A 17,036-nucleotide genomic window follows, 5' to 3' on the forward strand; every position below is an offset into this window, starting at 1 on the left:
GGGCACGTCCACATGAGTTGCCTTTGTATAGGGGCATTAACTTCCAGTGGAGGAGAGCTGAAAGCAGCATCAGTTTTGGCCACAACGGCTACCTGCTCCATAGAACTGTTAGACTTACAGTGCCTGAGGGAGAGGCTCTATACCAGCTTGCTTACAGAAACTGATGAGCGCAGTGTGCTTGAAGGCATATGCTCAGGTGGAGCTCCTCTCTGGGGTCAGGGTCTGACTTAGTTACCACATTCGTTTGTTTGCATTGGTCTTTTATTTGGAACACTATTTGCATTAGGCTGTTGTGGGAACAGTGTCTGAAGAGTCATTTGTATTTGGACTAAGTAGTTTGTCTCCATCAGTGAAGTGATTCATTTGAGGATGAATTCATTCTGATGTATAGGCAAGATTATTTCCTTCCCTTAAAAGCGTTTCCAACTCAGAAGTGATAAGATTTCAAGAAAACTGTGTATTTTTTATTTGTCCATGTATGTTGCTGCAGCTGAATACTCATGACTTTCTCTGACATTTCATAGAAAACTACATCAATAGAAGGGTGTGGTTTCTTTTTCAGCTAGAGTCCTGTTGCTTTTTTAGCGGAAGAATGATGAACTTAAATTTTAAAAGTGTTTCTACTGAAAGCAGTATCTGGAGTGAATGATTTGAACTTTTCTGTTTACTGAATGTTTATTTTTTAGAGTTATGGCATGTCAGAGTTTCAGAGAAACTGAGATTAGCCTTGACTGCATTATCAGCCTTTATTACAGTAAAAAGATGTCAAGAATAGGGACTAATGTTAATTATTCTCTGCAGGAAAACTCTTGGAGATCGTTTAAAGCTTGAAGAAAAACTTGGCACACTCAATGTGTCTGATACCACAGTAGGCAGCAAACAGGCAACTTTCAAATTAAAGAAGGTGAGCTATATATATAATTTTTTAAGATAATATACAAGTAACTTTAGTTTTTGCATGAAAGAACAGGAACTTTAAAACCGTCGATCTAATGTCCTTCTTCGTTTCTTTATAAGCTGCCAACTCTTCTGCTTCTTGCCAAGAGAATAAAAGCCTCCGGTAGTACTCTGTGTGTTTATACCCTTATAACTTAGGCAGCACTCATAAAATCTTATGTTCCAGTGGAAAATACTGGCTTCCATTTTTTAATAGTTTATTTGCAGACATACCATCAGAAGCTCGTGACCTTACCTGACTTCTGTGCCAGGACTGATCAGATCTTGCTTGGTCTGCAGGTCCAAATGTAGTCAGGATGCCATAGGTGACAGGCTTTCTCTTGGTTGATAATGTTGCTAGACCTCAGCATGATAAAAACAGAGCTCCTAGCCGCCTTTTGTCGTTGAACTCGTGTAACACATCACAAGAATGAGCTCTGGACCTTTTCTACTTGCCAAATTCCATTGGAAGTGTGTAGTTGACTGCTGCCTTTCCCAAAGGGTTTTGATTTCCTATCCTAAGGAATTTGTAGATCGCATACAGGTGATTATATTGTGGGCAGAGTTAAATGCATATGTGCATCTGCTACTATTATAGAACACTTAGGGATTTTTTGCTAGAAAATTGCTTTACAACTGAGGAAAGGACACTTTATAAATGCTGAAGACCCATATTGATACTTGAGCTGTCAAAAAGTACTTCAGTTGAAACTGGTTTTCTTCAGGTAAGCCTCTTTCGTATAATACATTTCTCCTTATCAGCAGTCAAATACTATTCTCACTGGTAAAACTGCTAAGAATGGCTAAGTAGTTATTTGATCACATTGGGTATGCGGGTATGCCTGAAAAAATTCTTTGAATAACCAGATTTATGGGACTGTTTTTACCTTACTTGTTTTACCTAACTACTGTCTGTTTGCAGATGTCCTTTTTCATCTGTTTTTGATTCCACTGATTGAATTTAAAATGTGTTGACTGAGGAGTAAGTCACAGATTCCTTTGCAGTGCTGTTTAGGATAAACATTCTGGAGATTTTACCAGCTGCTATAGCTGGTATGTTAGTGTCTTGCATCTATAATTAAGTGGGTTTTGTAGGGCTTCAAAAGCACAGTCTTTTTTATAGTAGCTTTAACTTAGAAGATGCAAAGCCACAAAGTTTTTTCTAGTCGGTGGTGAACAATGAAGTATCGCCTTTTACTAAAAGTATTGTGAAGATTTGGGAGTAAGGCAGAAGAAGACATAGCAATTGTTCAGAAAGCCATTTTTACTTGATTTCAGTAGATATGCTATAGCTTTGCGTTTTTTTTAATTACATTGCTGCTAACATATATGGATTTTTTTTTTCTGTTAACTGATGTTGCTTTATTGAAATACATATGTTGTGCTCATTTGCATGAACAATACTTTTTAAGGTGTAATTAAAAGAAAAATAAGGCGTCTGCAGTTGGAGATCTTTTGTCCTATCAACAAAATAGCAAAATGAGACTTGGAAGTCTTCTCTCAAATAAACAGATCCTGCACATATATTCTGAAGTCCCAGGGAAAGGAGCAGGGAGAGCTAGGGAGAAGTCATTCTATGCAGTATGCTGTGTCTTGACGCTCCTTTTCAGAGGATGAAGAGATGAGGTTGGCAAGCCAAAAAAGGGATTTTGTTTTAGTGTTACTGTGATCGTCAACTTCCGCTTTGTGACGCGCTTTCCTTAAAGCACAGGTGTATTTAGGAGTAGGTAGAAAGACTCAGTGGCGGGGAGAGAATTGTGCTCCCATAGGATTGTTATCACTTGACCTTGTAACTCGGTGGAATTGAGACTGTGCTTGGCTGCTGCATTTGGGGTATGTTAGCAGCCTCCCAGATGCCCAGCAGCCACTGACAGGTCCAGTGATGAAATTGTTTGGCATTGATATTTCACAGTTCCGTTTTCAGGAGATTTTAGTATGGTTCCCGCAGTGTGTCCTGTTTCTCAGTTTCAGCATGCTTTATCATAGCAAATAGATGTAACAAAATAGCAGGGTTTCTAGAATACTGAAATGCTTTACATTACTAGGGAGGTATGGAAGGACATTTAAAAAAACAACAACAAAAAAAACCCAAATAAAAACCCAACGAAGCTTCAAATGCAAATCAAGATCATTTAGTTACAGCATACTAGCAGTAGCAGTCAAAATTAAATTAAGATTTCTTAAGACCATTTCAGATGAGGTCTGGAGACAGAGAAACTACTCAGTTTTCAAATAGTGGGTTTCTTTTTACCCTACTTGCAGTGGAATCGGGAGTCAGTACGTTTCAGCGAAGTCTAAAGACCACTAGCTTTTATTACTACAATACTAGTATGAGCTTATTGTTACATTTGGTAAATTGGTTCATATCTCACCTCAGCCAAAATGCTGTCTATGCATACAAATCTCTAGCTCAAGTTTAAATTGTACTTTAATGGGAGGTTCAGGGAGAGACAGGCTAATATATGAATGCTACTGATTACAGAATTAGATGCAGTGGGGATGCAGCTGCATATCAAGTAATTCTGTCACACTGTTAATGCAGTTATCTGTGCTGCTGTTGAAATTACTTTAATTGCTGGAGTATTTTATAGCATAGACAGTTGCCTGAGCTTGGCTAGTTCAAGTCTGCTAGTTCCCGTTTATGCTTAGTTCTAAGACAAGCCTTAGTCTTCCAAAGAAAACAGTAGTTTATGGCTGTAAGAGCCATTTCATCTTGTGGTATGTAAGTTAAACCCTTTCAGCGTCTTTTTGATGAAGAGAAAAAACATTAATAGAACATGTGCCACGTGAGCAGAGATTTTAAATTATTTTCATGTGGAAAGTTTTTCTAGAACTGCATACAGCATATCAAACATGTTCAGGAACTTTTAAGAACACTTTTTAAAAAACCTGTATGTTTCAGCAAACTTAACTGTTTTGTCTTCATTAAATCCATTTGTGTGCAAATATTAAATGTGGTAGTACTTGTTTACCAAAGTGGAAACTAAATAGCTTCAAATTGTGCTCTGCCTTCTTAAGGGCATTAAATCGTAAATTCTAGAGTGTAATTTTACAGTCTATTGTTAGACATCGGTTTTGATCTGAAATACATGATTTTATGAACTGGTTTTCGATAGCTTTGTCTTAAATGTTTGCTCTGAATTGCTTGGAATGATAGTGCCTAGGGATACCCAGAATTAACAAGTACGTTATAAGACATATGGTATAAGACAAGATAGCCTGGGACCATTTACAGTAAAATTTCCTAATGGAATTCTGACTTGATATATAGGTACTTGAACAATGAGGTGATGCGTAAGTTTACAAGAACCTGACTATTTTTGTTTTATTATTCCAGTCAGAGCAGCAAAAGAAACAGCAGGAAGCTGAGAAACAACATCGTCAAGAGAGGAAAACTCTTAGGCGTTCTGCTAATCATCTCAAGAGCAAACGTGGAAGAGGACGACTGTTTCGTTGATTTATTTTATGGTTTTTTTTAAAGAAACTTGTTTATCTCTTTTCCTTTTTCAAATGGAAAAAAACTTTTTCAAATTGGGACATGGTACCGGTATATTTGTATTTTGATTCATTGATGAACACAAAACCCAGAATTTGCTAAACCCTGTGTTAATTATTGAAAAGTTTATGAAAGTGTAAGTATTGACCAAAGGACACTACAAGTGTGCTGTGTTTCTGAACTCCAGTGTGAACTGTATTTGTGCAAGAATCACCAGCAACTGGTTATTGTGTAACTCTGGGTGTTTTCTACAGAAGAATTTAAGAATTTATGTATACAGCAAGGCTGCCTGTCTTTTATTTAACTTAAGAGCTGTGGGTTTTTGCTTTCTGAAATCTTTGTTTGTGACTGCTTAGATAAAAGATCAAGGGTAAGTTATTTTGTCCAAAAACTTATCTTTACAAGGGCACAACAGATTTTTCTTTTATGGTTCTTGAAGGATGACACACAATTGTGTTTTTTCAAAAACTGACTTTGGATTTATATTCTTGGGTTGCCTTAGTACCCAGGAGGAGGTATAAATAGTTGTCATGAGGGCAATTGAAAATGCCTGATTTAAGTTCCTCTAAATCACTCTGGAAGGAAACCTCTCTTGCCACACCGATGTACAAGGGGGAATCTCAGAAGGTTAGTCTTACTAAGTTAAATTTTGTGAATATTGCCTTTACTTAGAATCCTTAGGACCACATTTAATATGTTTTGGTAAGCCAGGCTCGACATAGACCAAGGGTATATGTTCATGTAAGAAGCACTTTAAGGCCATGCCAGTAGCCTGCTATTCTTCAAAAAGTTGGTTTAGTTTTAATATAAGAAACTAGAACCTACGTTAAGGAAATTATGGATTCTTTTCTGTGTCATTTTGTTTGATTCTCAAAAGAATGCTTGTTGCTAACCAGGATACAGCATGTTGTCTTGATTTTTTTAAAATTATTTTAATCTTGCAAACCCATCATTTACATAAGTAGTTCACTACTTAAATTAATTTTTACTTTTGATCCTATAGAAACTTTGTTTATTGCTTTTAAATGTCTTCATAAATTGTCTTTTTGCTAACTCCAAGAAACTTTGAATTTTGGATCCAAGAAGAATGAGTGAATTCCTTCATCACTGTAAATCTTAAGAGACTTGGAGGTTCTTAGATGTTTGTCATGGTTTAACCCCAGTTGGCAGCTAAGTACTGTGCAGCCGCTCACTCACTCCCCCACTTTCCCACCCACAGAGGGGCAGGGAGCATGGTTGGAAAAAGGTAAAACTCATGGGTTGATGTAAGAACAGTTTAATAATTGAAATAAAGTAAAAGATGACAATGATGGTAGTAATAACAACAATGATAATGTTAATGAAGAAGAGAGGGAAAGAAAGGAGAAAAATCAAGTGATGCACAATGCTTGCTGACCGATGCCCAGCCAGTCCCCGAGCAGCCATCGGCCCCTCCCGACCAACTCCCCCCAGTTATATACGGAGCGTGATGCTCTATGGTATGGAATATCCCTTTGGCCGGTTCGGGTCAGCTGTCCTGGCTCTGCTCCCTCCCGGCTTCTTGCGCACCCGCTCACTGGCAGAGCACGGGGAACTGAGAAGTCCTTGACTTAGAGCAAGCAACAACTTGGCAACAGCTAAAACATCGGCGTGTTATCAACAGTATTCTCACACTAAATCCAAAACACAGCATTGTACCAGCTGCTAGGAAGAAAATCAATTCTATCCCAGCCAAAATCAGGACAGCATTTTGCTTTATAAACCAGACATATTAATAATCTGATCATGTCTCCTGGACAGTATTTACCATAGAATTTTTGTAGTTATTTCAGTAAAAACCTTGGTTTCTCATTGCCTGATGCTTATTTTTGTTTTGTTTAGATGGCAGAATAATCAGTCACATGATTAAGCTGATTTTCTTCTCCCCAATTTAATTTTACCTGCTTTAATTCTTTGCTTCTGTTTTCAATTATTTTGTTTCCTTTAAAAATGCCTTTTGCACCTGGTATCTTCATCTTCAAAACATACATTGTAATCATCATGTTGCTGTCATTTGCAGTCAGCTAAAAGATGAGTCTCTCAATACCTTTTTATTTTTTACCTCTAGCTGTCAAATTTCTGCATTGTCCATAAGTTTCTCATGCTTTCTGTTTAACACAGAGCTATCCCGTATTCCAGTGTCAGTCTTGCCCATGCTGTATATCAAGAAGTACCATTATTACTACTTCAGCCACATGTAATGCATTTAGCCAAATGTAATGCAGTTGTGGTTGCCCCAGGGTATGTCCTTCTTTGGAGTCTTGTCTTCTGGTAGCATTCAAACCTTTGAAATCCAAGTGCAGTGACAAGTTAAAGTTTGTACTAGTGCAGCATCTTTCCCCTGGAGCATTGTGTTATCTCTTAGAAATTTTCTGCATGCAGTTCAGGTGTGTTTGCTTCATACATAGGGCTATACTGAACATGGAAAAGTTGATGGTGGAAACTTAACACGTTCTGGCTGATACAGGGAGAATTGGGGATTAAGTGGACAGAATTGGCACTGTAAGAACAGGAATTTGGATGAGTTTGTTCCTTCTCATGGCAGGTCTAAACCCCATTATGTTTGATCAAGAGCTAGAGGTGCATTTATGGTTTTGAGGCATCCTTATTTTAGCAGTGATTTTGTTTGGCTGTCAAGAGCAGTAAAAAAACTAATGTGGTTGATCTGCAGGGTAGTAGTGAACTGAGTTTGAAATGTTAACTTTCAGCTTAAAAAAAGTGTATTCTGTTTTGAGATTCTTGACTGACACTGGTTTAGGTCAGTTTTTTTGCTTTTTATGCACTTAAGAGTACCTCATTATGATAATACTGATCACGTATTTAGGTTGGAGCCTGTAATATGATTAAAGGAATATAGTTTGTACTGTTAGAGAGAAGGCACATGCAAACTGTCCTTAGCACACAATTTATTTTGCATAAAAGATAGCTGGGATACACTTTAGTGTTTAAACATACTAGGCGTAACCAGTGAAATGCCTGGAAAGATAGGACTGTGACTGTAATCTGAATATTATAGGAAGCAAATGTGGAAACTGGAAGACAGGTTTGATGTACACCTAGTAGTTTATGGTCTTTAGAAGATAGTTCCTACTGCTTGAGGTTTCCAAAGCACTGCAGGCTTTGCCTGTCAGTGCACTGTATTTTTATGTGCGATGTATATAAGCACCCCCACCCCCCAGCACCCGCTGCCTAGAGTAAGGCAAATTAGAGATAGAAGTGCAAGTAATAGATACCAGCCATTGCAGAGAAGAATCCTAGAAAACTGGAGGTCACAGATAGCATTTGTGAAGGAGAACATTAAAGAGTTGGCTCAAGAATCTGAATATTCATGAACAGCATATGTAACTTGACTGGTTGTGATGTGCCCCTTTGAGGAGAGGGAGGCTGTGCTGGATTGTAAATTCATTTGCTTGTCTTTGATAGGGAACACCTGCCTGGGGCCAGTTCTTCATTCTACAGTTTCTTCATTTATGCTCTGGATTGCTGAGGGCTTGCATGAGGTCGTGATTTGTGTAAGGTGAAGAAGAGGCAAAGCTCTATGCAGTCTCCATCTTACTATAACTGAATTCGTGCTTTACTAGATAACCAGTGGCTGATGCAGATTTTGAAAGACCAGAGAGAATTAACTAGGAACAGGCCTGTGGTGCCAAAGGTGTTTTCCTCCTGTTGGCTATATTCCTGAAGGAAGCACATGTCATTCTAATACAGGGAGATGGATGCTCAGCATGTCTCTAAACCAGAAAGATAGTATATAATTTTAAAATCAAGAAGTGGAACTAATTTTTAATTTCATACTACTTTTTCCCATGAACCAGCAGTAGCCAGCAAAGTGTATTTCCTGGCCTTGATCTGACCATTAAGTGCTTGAAAGAAGGTGGTGTTCTTCGCATGTTGCTTGCTTCGGTCAGGAGAAGTGTTTGATGTTTGCATTTTGCTAACAGCGAAGCATGGCTCTTCAGGGTGTCCAGCGCTGGAACTCTGAACACAGGTGAGCTATAGTGGGTGGCCTGTGCCAGTCTGCCTGGCGTGCATGTGAACCCAAGAGCTTTTTGGTGAAATAGGGATGAAGGCTCCTTGCAAGCCTGGCTTTTGAGGGATCGGGGAGCAGCAGGAGTGGGCAGCTCAGCGGGCTGGGAGCTTAGCGACAAGGCAGGTGGGGGCAGTGACCTCTCTGACAGGAGGTGCAGTCCTGCAGTTAGCAAACGACAAGAGCAGTAGGGTGACAGCAGTGAGATTCAGCCAGCACACAATACAGGCAAGTTCATAACTACAAGGCAGGCCCAAGGTCAAGTGAGCAGGTCAGGGTCCGTGAGGTGCTTTGGCGGGCGTGGGCACACCTGCAGCGTAGCTTAGGCAGGGACCAGGGCTGATGCAGCTCCCTAGCAAAGCAGGGGCAGGTCTCTGGCAAGGCTGTTCAGAGCTCTTTGGCACACAGCTCTTCTCGTAGCAGCCTGGTCCCCGGCTGTCTGGCTGTACTGTTACCAGAGCTGGCTTTCAGCACAGCCAGCCAAACCTTGGCAAGGTGGGGGAGAGGTAGCAGAGCCTTAAAGTCCCATGGAGGGACCGGGTGTGAAACATGTTTAGATTCTTGAGACTGATAAAGCAGGTTAATGTCCTTGAACAGCTGTCTGGGGGAAGATTTGAAGTTTTGGTAGAAGCTGACATGCATGCAACGTCCTTGCAACCAATTAACTTCATAATGCAACCAAAGCAGGCATTTCTTGGGTATCAGCCTGATTATATCAACCTTTTTTCAGTCAACAGTACTTCATTTTCCATACTGCAGGCATCAGTATCGATCCAGTATTACCATTCCTAAAAGCTGAGCAGCTGATGGGATCCTTTTCGACATTTAAAGTTCATACTCTAAGGTGAGTGGTGAGATGCTGTAGCCTTGTGGAAACCCTGATTGTTTCATATGTATGTGAATTTAGTGGTGAGAATCAGTTTATAAACTGCCTATAAATAAATATACAGATAGTGGTTAAATGGGAGTGAAGTACTAGCAAGATAAAGAAAAGACCTGGACCTGATGTATCACCTATGCTTCAGTACTTTCTTGCTCCACCACTATATGGCTTACTTTGGATAGGCTATTAGTCACTGAACAAACATTGAACCAAAACTATTTATGTAATGTTCTTTCCAAAATGCTATTACCAAGCCAAGAAGCATGCTGTGTTCCTGTGGCTTGTATAATTGTCTGAAATGGAGAGCATCCATCAGATTATACAAAACAATGAACGAATTTACCGTACCACAGTGCTGGTTTTTAATATCTGAACAAAAGGGTGAAGTATGATTTAAAATATTCCCCTCCATAAATAGCAGGCGTGTGTGAGATGTTTATACACATTTTTATGGTCATGGGGTCCATTTATGTATGGAGCTTAAAAAGTGGGCATGATTTGAAATAACCAGCTTCAGGAAGAGTTGTGAGGGAGGGTGCAACGGTTTCCAAATTACTCCATCTTGCTTTGCAGCAGCCTTTTATCTCTGCGTTCTCCATGTTTCCGGATGGGAAAACTAGTAATACCTGGGGAGGTTGTGCAACATCCCCTGAAAGGCTTGCAATGTCAGATTAACCATCCGCAGGAGCCCCCCAGGTATAGTGGAGCCGGCTTTGAGGAGGAGGAATGGATTAATGAACTTTAGAAAACCTCTCCAGCCCGATTACTCTATGAATCTTGTAGGGCGTAAGGAAGAGGCATGCAGCGTTAATTGACTGGAGTAATTTTCCCCCTTTATCCCATCCTTCAAGTGAATCACTCACGAGCTTTATCTTTTTATCTCTTTCATAAAGATTAAATACTTTTTTGGCTTGTTTCCATAGCTAATATATTTTGTCTGATCTTGGGAAGTATGGAGTTTTTAAGCTGAATGAAAGCACATAAATCTATTAATAAACTTTAGCTCTTGATTGTTATCACTGTGTTTCAAAGCCCATAATACTCAACAACTGACTCTTTGTGATGAACATGAAGAAGTAGTCCTATTCTATCAGCAAAACGAACAATTTATAGTATAGCCTGCAGAAAACAATCAGATTTAGCAGAGCTTGTAGTTTACACAGCCGGACGAAAAAGAATTCCCACATTTTAAAGACTCTGTAGATGGATAACCATAAACCTAGCACTGGGGTTTGTGTCATACTGTCTGTAAAACTGGGTATCGCTGATTTCTACACCCGTTCCCCCACCTATAATTTAGGCATTCTCTGCCCCATTCCTCTCTCTGATGACTCTGCTTGCGTTAACTGCGTTCCTTCCTCTTGTTTTCCAATTTTGCCCAGATCCTTCACCCACATGGGGCTTAGTGGCAAATTTTTATTGATAATACATCACACGTTACCCTGTGTTTGTACTGTAAGTGGCTTTTCTGTATGAAATGCTTGTGAGCATCCTGTGGTACAGACTAGTTTACACGATCACACATCAGTTGAGGTGAAGTAAGCTGATTTCTGTGCAAGTGAATGAAAACTGCAATGACTGTGTATCATCTGTAACAGTGTAAATTCAGAAATGTATCTGTTGCTGACTCTTTCAGGATCTCATCTTCTGTTCTTTGTTTGCTTAGTGGTTTAGACTGTGGTGCATTTGCAAGGAGTGAAGATCAACCCTGAGCATGTTCAGAAGGGAGTAATTTTTCTCTTACCATTTGAAAGAAATAATTGCAGAGAGAAGTGCTGCATTTCCTTTGATGGTTACATTCAATTAGAGTTGAAGTACAATAATGTTACAGCAAAATCAGGTATGAGTTTAAAACACTGTTGTTCCCAGTGTGGTCATGCTTTATGAGTGACATTAGGGTCAGCTTACCTATGAAGGCAGGTCCTTGTTCCCATTTAATTCTTCAGAGTGGGGCAAAAGTGAAAATCCCATTTCCTCATTAAAGAGAAAACTAGGCAGTTGAAGTGGGAAATACCGGCCCAGCCCTAATCAGAAGTTATACTCCCAATTCCTGGAACCACCCTTCCCTTCCCTACAGCAGTTTCTGCCAAAGCTGCTCTGTCTCTCCTACTCATTATCTCTTCTTTTAACATCTGGCTATTTCTTGTGGGGTGCCTATCTCTATGCTCCAGTTTTTCGATTAATATCTGGATCTATAGTACAGATTTGTACAGATGTAGCAGGGCTTTGAAAATGACCACTAAAATGATAATAGTAACGGGTTGTTTATAGGCAGCTGTTGAGCAGAGTAGATCTATATGAACTTGGAGATGTGAAGAGCCGTGACATCAAAGTGCACGGTGGGGGTTTGGAGAGCTGGCGTGTGCTCTTGGCGATATGCAGGGGCAAATGTTGCTTTAACCCCCAAAAATTCCCCTCTTACTGTTCTGTATGCCTGTGCCGCTGTGCTAGCTCTGCTTCAGTAAGGGTCTGGGTGTTTTGGGTGGAGTTGTGTTCTGTAATTTTTTTTAAAGATCTTACTACTGCATTAGTACAATTGCTGTGTACAATTACATACATGCATGATTATGTTACATAATGTGCAATTACACAAAAGTTTCAACATTCAAATGCATTCAGATTATGTATCATCTCACTAATGAATATTATGTCCATTTTATTTACCAACAGATCTTCTGTGGAGTGCGTACATAAAAGTCGTAAGAGACCCCATGCTTACCTGTAAGGATTTAATCATCTTATGCAAATGAGAATGTTGAGAAGTAATTATCTTGTCTCTTAGGATTTTGCTGAATATTCTTGTAAACTGAATCAAAAGGGAAGTTTGCAACACTCCCGTCATAGCTACAGTGTTTTTCTTCTTTCCCAGATGTAAACGGGAGATTGCCTAATGGGACTATGACACTTGCACTGTAAGTATGAGGCAATATTTTAAACAGATCTCCACAGCAAATAAATATCCTCTACCTGAGATATTTTAGACAGGTTACAACAAAACACTTTTGCACAGTGCCATGGTAGCTACAGTGCTGCAATTTAAATATTACTAGAAGCAGAGCATAGATGATTGTGCTGCGGTACTCAGGATGCGGCCTGACACTATTCAGTGTAGACATGAGCAAGAACATCGTGTGCAATACCCAAAATGTGCAGGTAGCTGGGGACTAGTCTTTCTAAATTAACTGTGGTTTAGCCAGTTAAGGAAAGACGTTAGATGTGCTGATAAGTGAAAGTTATTGTAGGAGACTTTGAAGGCCATGATCCTTTATTTCTGTGGTCAGTCTCTCAAATAATGAGTGGTCCATTCAAAACTGCAGGAAAGTGGAATCTTCTCCAGAGCAAAGATGAGGCATGGAGCTATTTCAGGTATTGCTTGACCTCCCCGGAGTGGCGGGAATGAAAGCTGCCTTCACTGGTGGCATTTTGGACAGATGTGAGGACAGGGCTGCTAGTATATGGTGGAAATTCAATGTGACCAATGCAAGGGAGATTTTACACCTGAGTGGGTGTATGCTGCGCTGTGCCTCAAGGACTGGAGGATGAAATAACCAAACAGCCGAGGCAGGCAGCTCCTTCTCTCCGCTGTTTTGCCAGAGGATCTCTTTTTACTTTGCCTGGTTATGTGATGTGTACGTGATGTCTACTGAAGCAATTCTAGAGAGTAATGGCCAAGGGTGGATGTCTGTCTTGGTCTCTTAAATGCTTCCCCTTAATCACAGAAGGGTGATTGACCTTTCTTTTTCTAGATGTACTGTTTCCCCTTGCCTCTGAAGATCTGGGGAAGCAGAGCTCCTTCCTTCAAGGAGGCCACCACTCCCCATGAAATTAGAGGAATTTCTCATAGAGATAATTTGGAAAAAGGGTAACTGTCTAGTAAGGCAGTCAATAATGCAGCTGGAAAGGATGGGAGAGAGGAGAGGTGGAAAATCATTTGAGATCTGGCCAAATGTTTCTCTTGAAACACTTTCCAACAGAGAAAAGAGCTGATCAATGTAAATGTCAAATTTTCAAGAGCTGGAACTAATCTGTTCTGGTTTGGGGGTTTCAGTGAAGACTTTCTAGCTTTTAATCTTACTGCAATTTTCTCCTAGAGGGTACAGTCCTGTCCTGACCTGCTCTAGTTTCTTGCACTTCAGTGCCTTTTAAAAACTGGATTCCTCCAGCCAGCATGACAAGGTTACTAGAGCTGATCAGGTAGAAACGGCAAAGTAAACTCTTCCCATTTTTTTTTTTTTTTTTTTTTTTTTTTTTTTTTTTTGTTCTGCACCCCCCAGCATCTGGAGTTATTGGGCACTGTCTAACCGCAAGGCCTGGATCGGTGAGTGCCTGTGTGGAGCAGCAGGCTGAAGTGCCCGCAGCTTGTGACTGCTGAAGAGCTGAGCTGTCTGAACCCCTTCTGTCTTCCCTCCCTTCGGGGGGCATGTTCTGACACTGACAACATCAAGAAAGCGACCCACAGCAGCTGTCAGCAACAGGTTTCCCAGGCTCCTTTCAGCGATGGAAAATTGGTTTAGTGAATACTAATCAGAAGACAAAACAGTTAGGGGAAGTTTGATAGCGTATTGGGTTTGCGTGGCAAGGTTTTGGTAGCCAGGGGCCATGGGGGTGGCTTCTGTGAGAAGCTGGCAGGAGCTGCCCCCATGTCCAACGGAGCCAGCGCCAGCCGGCTCCGAGAGGGACCCGCCGCTGGCCAAGGCCCAGCCCGTCAGTGACGGTGGCAGCGCCCCTGGGACAGCAGATTTCAGAAGGGGAAGAAACCTGTGCAGCAGATTACAGCCAGAGAGAGAACTGAGAGTACGTGAAAAGAAAAACTTTGCACACACGCAGTTCTGTGAACAAGGAGGGGGAGGAGGTGCTCTAGGTGCCCTCCAGCCCGTGGTGCAGCCCCTGGCGAGGCAGGCTGTGTCCCCAGCCCGTGGAGGTCCACGGTGGAGCAGTTTGCCACCTGCAGCCCATGGAGGAGAAGGGGGATGCCCGAAGGAGGCTGTGACCCGCGGGCAGCCCGCGCTGGAGCAGCTCCGGGCAGGGCCCGTGGCCCCGCGGGGACCCGTGCTAGGGCCAGCTGGGCCTCCCCTGCCCAGCCGGGGAGGACAGTGACAGAGCGGCTTTGGTGGGCACCTGGCATCCAGCTGGGGTCAACCCACCACAGATAGACAACCTCTTTATTGCTTCACGCTGTCTTTAGCTGTTAAACCAACAAAACAATTTCTGCACTAATTGGGAATGAAAATTATTATTGGTGCTAATGGTTCTTTTCCTAGTGTAGCTGGGATTTGGTGACAACTAACTGATAGGAGCTAAGTGGAAATAATATCTTAATCACCAGAAGCTTTGGAGGTTCTGACTTCGAGACAGCCCTACTTCTGGCTTCATGCATCACTTCATTTGTCTCACTGCACAGAGTAAAGCATTTTAGGGCATCTAAGCTAAATACATCGAGGTACAAACCAGCCTGAAGAACCAGATGGGCTTGAGAATCTGTCAGTGCATAAGGTACCCGTACAGCCAGCAAACTTGTACTGTATTAGGCTGTGTGACTCCCACAGGTTAAAATTTCTGCCTTTTGGCTGAGGCAAGAATTTGGACTGGCCTCCAGGCTTGCTCAGAATTCAAAGGTGCTTGAATCTAAGAATATAGGCCTATCACCGCTTTGACCACAGCTCGGAAATCTTCAGTGCAAGGCTGTCCTGAGAGCTTGGCAACAGCCATGCTTCTAGCTTTCCTTTCTACCTTGCATTCTCTGAGCAATCTTCCTGCTCCTTATTGAAAGCCTTCAGTGTGTCAGTGCATTTTGAGGCCAATGTATCCAGAAATGTCTTTGGTGTTTCAGAAAGGTACCACAAGCTCCCTGTGGGGCCTGCGCAACGTTCCTCACTGCCAATTTGAAAAGCAGTAGAGCCAAAACTGTCCATAGAGTCTGTTTTCTTCCATGAATATTAAGTCTCTGAAAGTAAAGCAAAGCTGGCTACAGGGTTCCAAGAAAGGAGGACTAAGCCCTAAGGCAGAAGGACATAAATACACAAGGGACAATAACAGTTCTGAGGGATTTCAGTGTTGGTGTCTCAGAGCATCTGATGCCTCAAAGCAAGAAATTGGAAAGCTACTGGAACAGTTTTCTTTGAACATCATTTTGCATGTTGATTTCAGGCATTGCAAGAGAGAAATTCTGTTATATCAATGGGATCTCTTGTGTTTTAACTGGAGAAGCAGTGATACTGTGAGAGCTAGTTATGGTGACCATGCTCCAAATCCCTTAACAAGAGGTCTTGGGTTGACGAGCATGTGATTGTTGAGAAAGCCTTACTTTTCTCTCAATTAAAAGTTCTTTCTTTGGTACATAACTAAAGCAGTCCAAAGGCAGAGAGGTAATCTGAACAACCGGTACTTAACTTGTATTGGCTCTCACAGACACGGCTTACGTTGATTACAGAGAACCCATCACACAGGATGAACTATTACTGAATCATTTCTTGGGTTTATTAAGCATTAAGCTGGCTTTCATCCCACATGCAGGGCTTTGAACTGTTACTGAATAATTCCTCAATTCATTTTCTTTGGGCTTTTATTCCACTTGCCGGTCTTGTCTTTTCCACCTACATAGCCTCCAGAACAACAGGGTCAATCCTGCTGCCTTGACACAAGCCACACTCTCATTGACATCAAAGGAGTTTTGCCTGTGTTGGGGTGATATTGGCTGTATGTTTACTGTGATGATTGCAAGGTACTGCCTGTGTGGCTTACGGGTCGCCTGCAGGTTTGGGTTGTTCTGGTGGGTGGAGTTGAGGGGAAGGAGTATATTGTATTGGGGTAAGGGAAGGTGGCTGTTCAGGTGTAATGAGTTAATTAGCTCTTACCAGCTGCTGCCCTGACCCCTAACAGTGGCCACACAGGGTAGTCTGTGGTTCCTGCTCTGCAGCAGAAGCCAAAGCTCAGTCACGCACAACTCTAGCAGGGTGCCCTCCTCTGGGAGTCGGATCCGCTTTGCATAAACCCAGTTCCTAGTTGCCCAATAATTTCCCAAAGTGGAAGGAGGATGTGGTAAAACACTGGAAGCTCTGTAAAATTTCTGCTGCTCCCTCATTTTGCACCCATTCCTAATATATGTGCTGTAATGGATCTCAAAATTAGAAGGGGTGAGGAGATGACCGTGTCTCAGAAGAGTAAGATGAAGGTTTCTGAATCCACTGAGTGGTTCTGTCAGAGCACTGTCTTAACTGGCACGAGAAGGAGCTAAAGTTTTGGTCTGCCCTGATGGACAAGACCTTTTACGTCTTTGCTTTGGTTTGGTTTCCTGACAGTATGGCAGATCATACACCAGGAAGGTGGTTAAATGCAGATGAGTTCTGCCTTGCACAGAGGGCAGGGATAAAAGGTGCGTTCCCTGCTCTGAAATCGGTAACTTAGAGACAGTATTTCTCAAAGCCTCTCTGTCCCCAGTTGCTGTTGCTAAGGATTTAAACCAAAGACACCCTTTTTCAGATGCAATTGGGGGTGGTGGTGGTGGAAATCTTTAAAAAAATATTTTAAATAAAGGATTTCACTTTATTTCCTTTTTTTCTTCTTCTGTTTTACTTCCGATGACCTAAGGGAGACCAGAAGAGTCTACTTTTGTGTGGTTTGTGCCCTTGAAACTTTATGGATCCTGCTCACAAAGGTGTCTGCAGCCACAATCAGGA

At 41.6% G+C, this 17,036-nt stretch overlaps 1 protein-coding gene across 2 annotated transcripts in view; it reads left to right on the top strand.

The window, feature by feature from the left end:
* Positions 1–5,330, top strand: part of NOL10 (nucleolar protein 10) — a 53,906-nt gene extending 48,576 nt beyond the window's left edge. For both annotated transcript variants that reach the window (XM_037392062.1, XM_037392063.1), the window contains 2 exons: positions 802–904; positions 4,274–5,330. In XM_037392062.1, the coding sequence (XP_037247959.1) occupies positions 802–904; positions 4,274–4,393 (223 nt within the window). In that variant the 3' untranslated portion in view covers positions 4,394–5,330. The remainder of the gene's footprint in view (positions 1–801; positions 905–4,273) is intronic.
* The last annotated feature ends 11,706 nt before the right edge of the window (positions 5,331–17,036 follow it).

This window comes from Falco rusticolus, chromosome 6 (assembly GCF_015220075.1).
Source record: "Falco rusticolus isolate bFalRus1 chromosome 6, bFalRus1.pri, whole genome shotgun sequence".
In the NCBI taxonomy this organism is placed as follows: domain Eukaryota; kingdom Metazoa; phylum Chordata; class Aves; order Falconiformes; family Falconidae; genus Falco; species Falco rusticolus.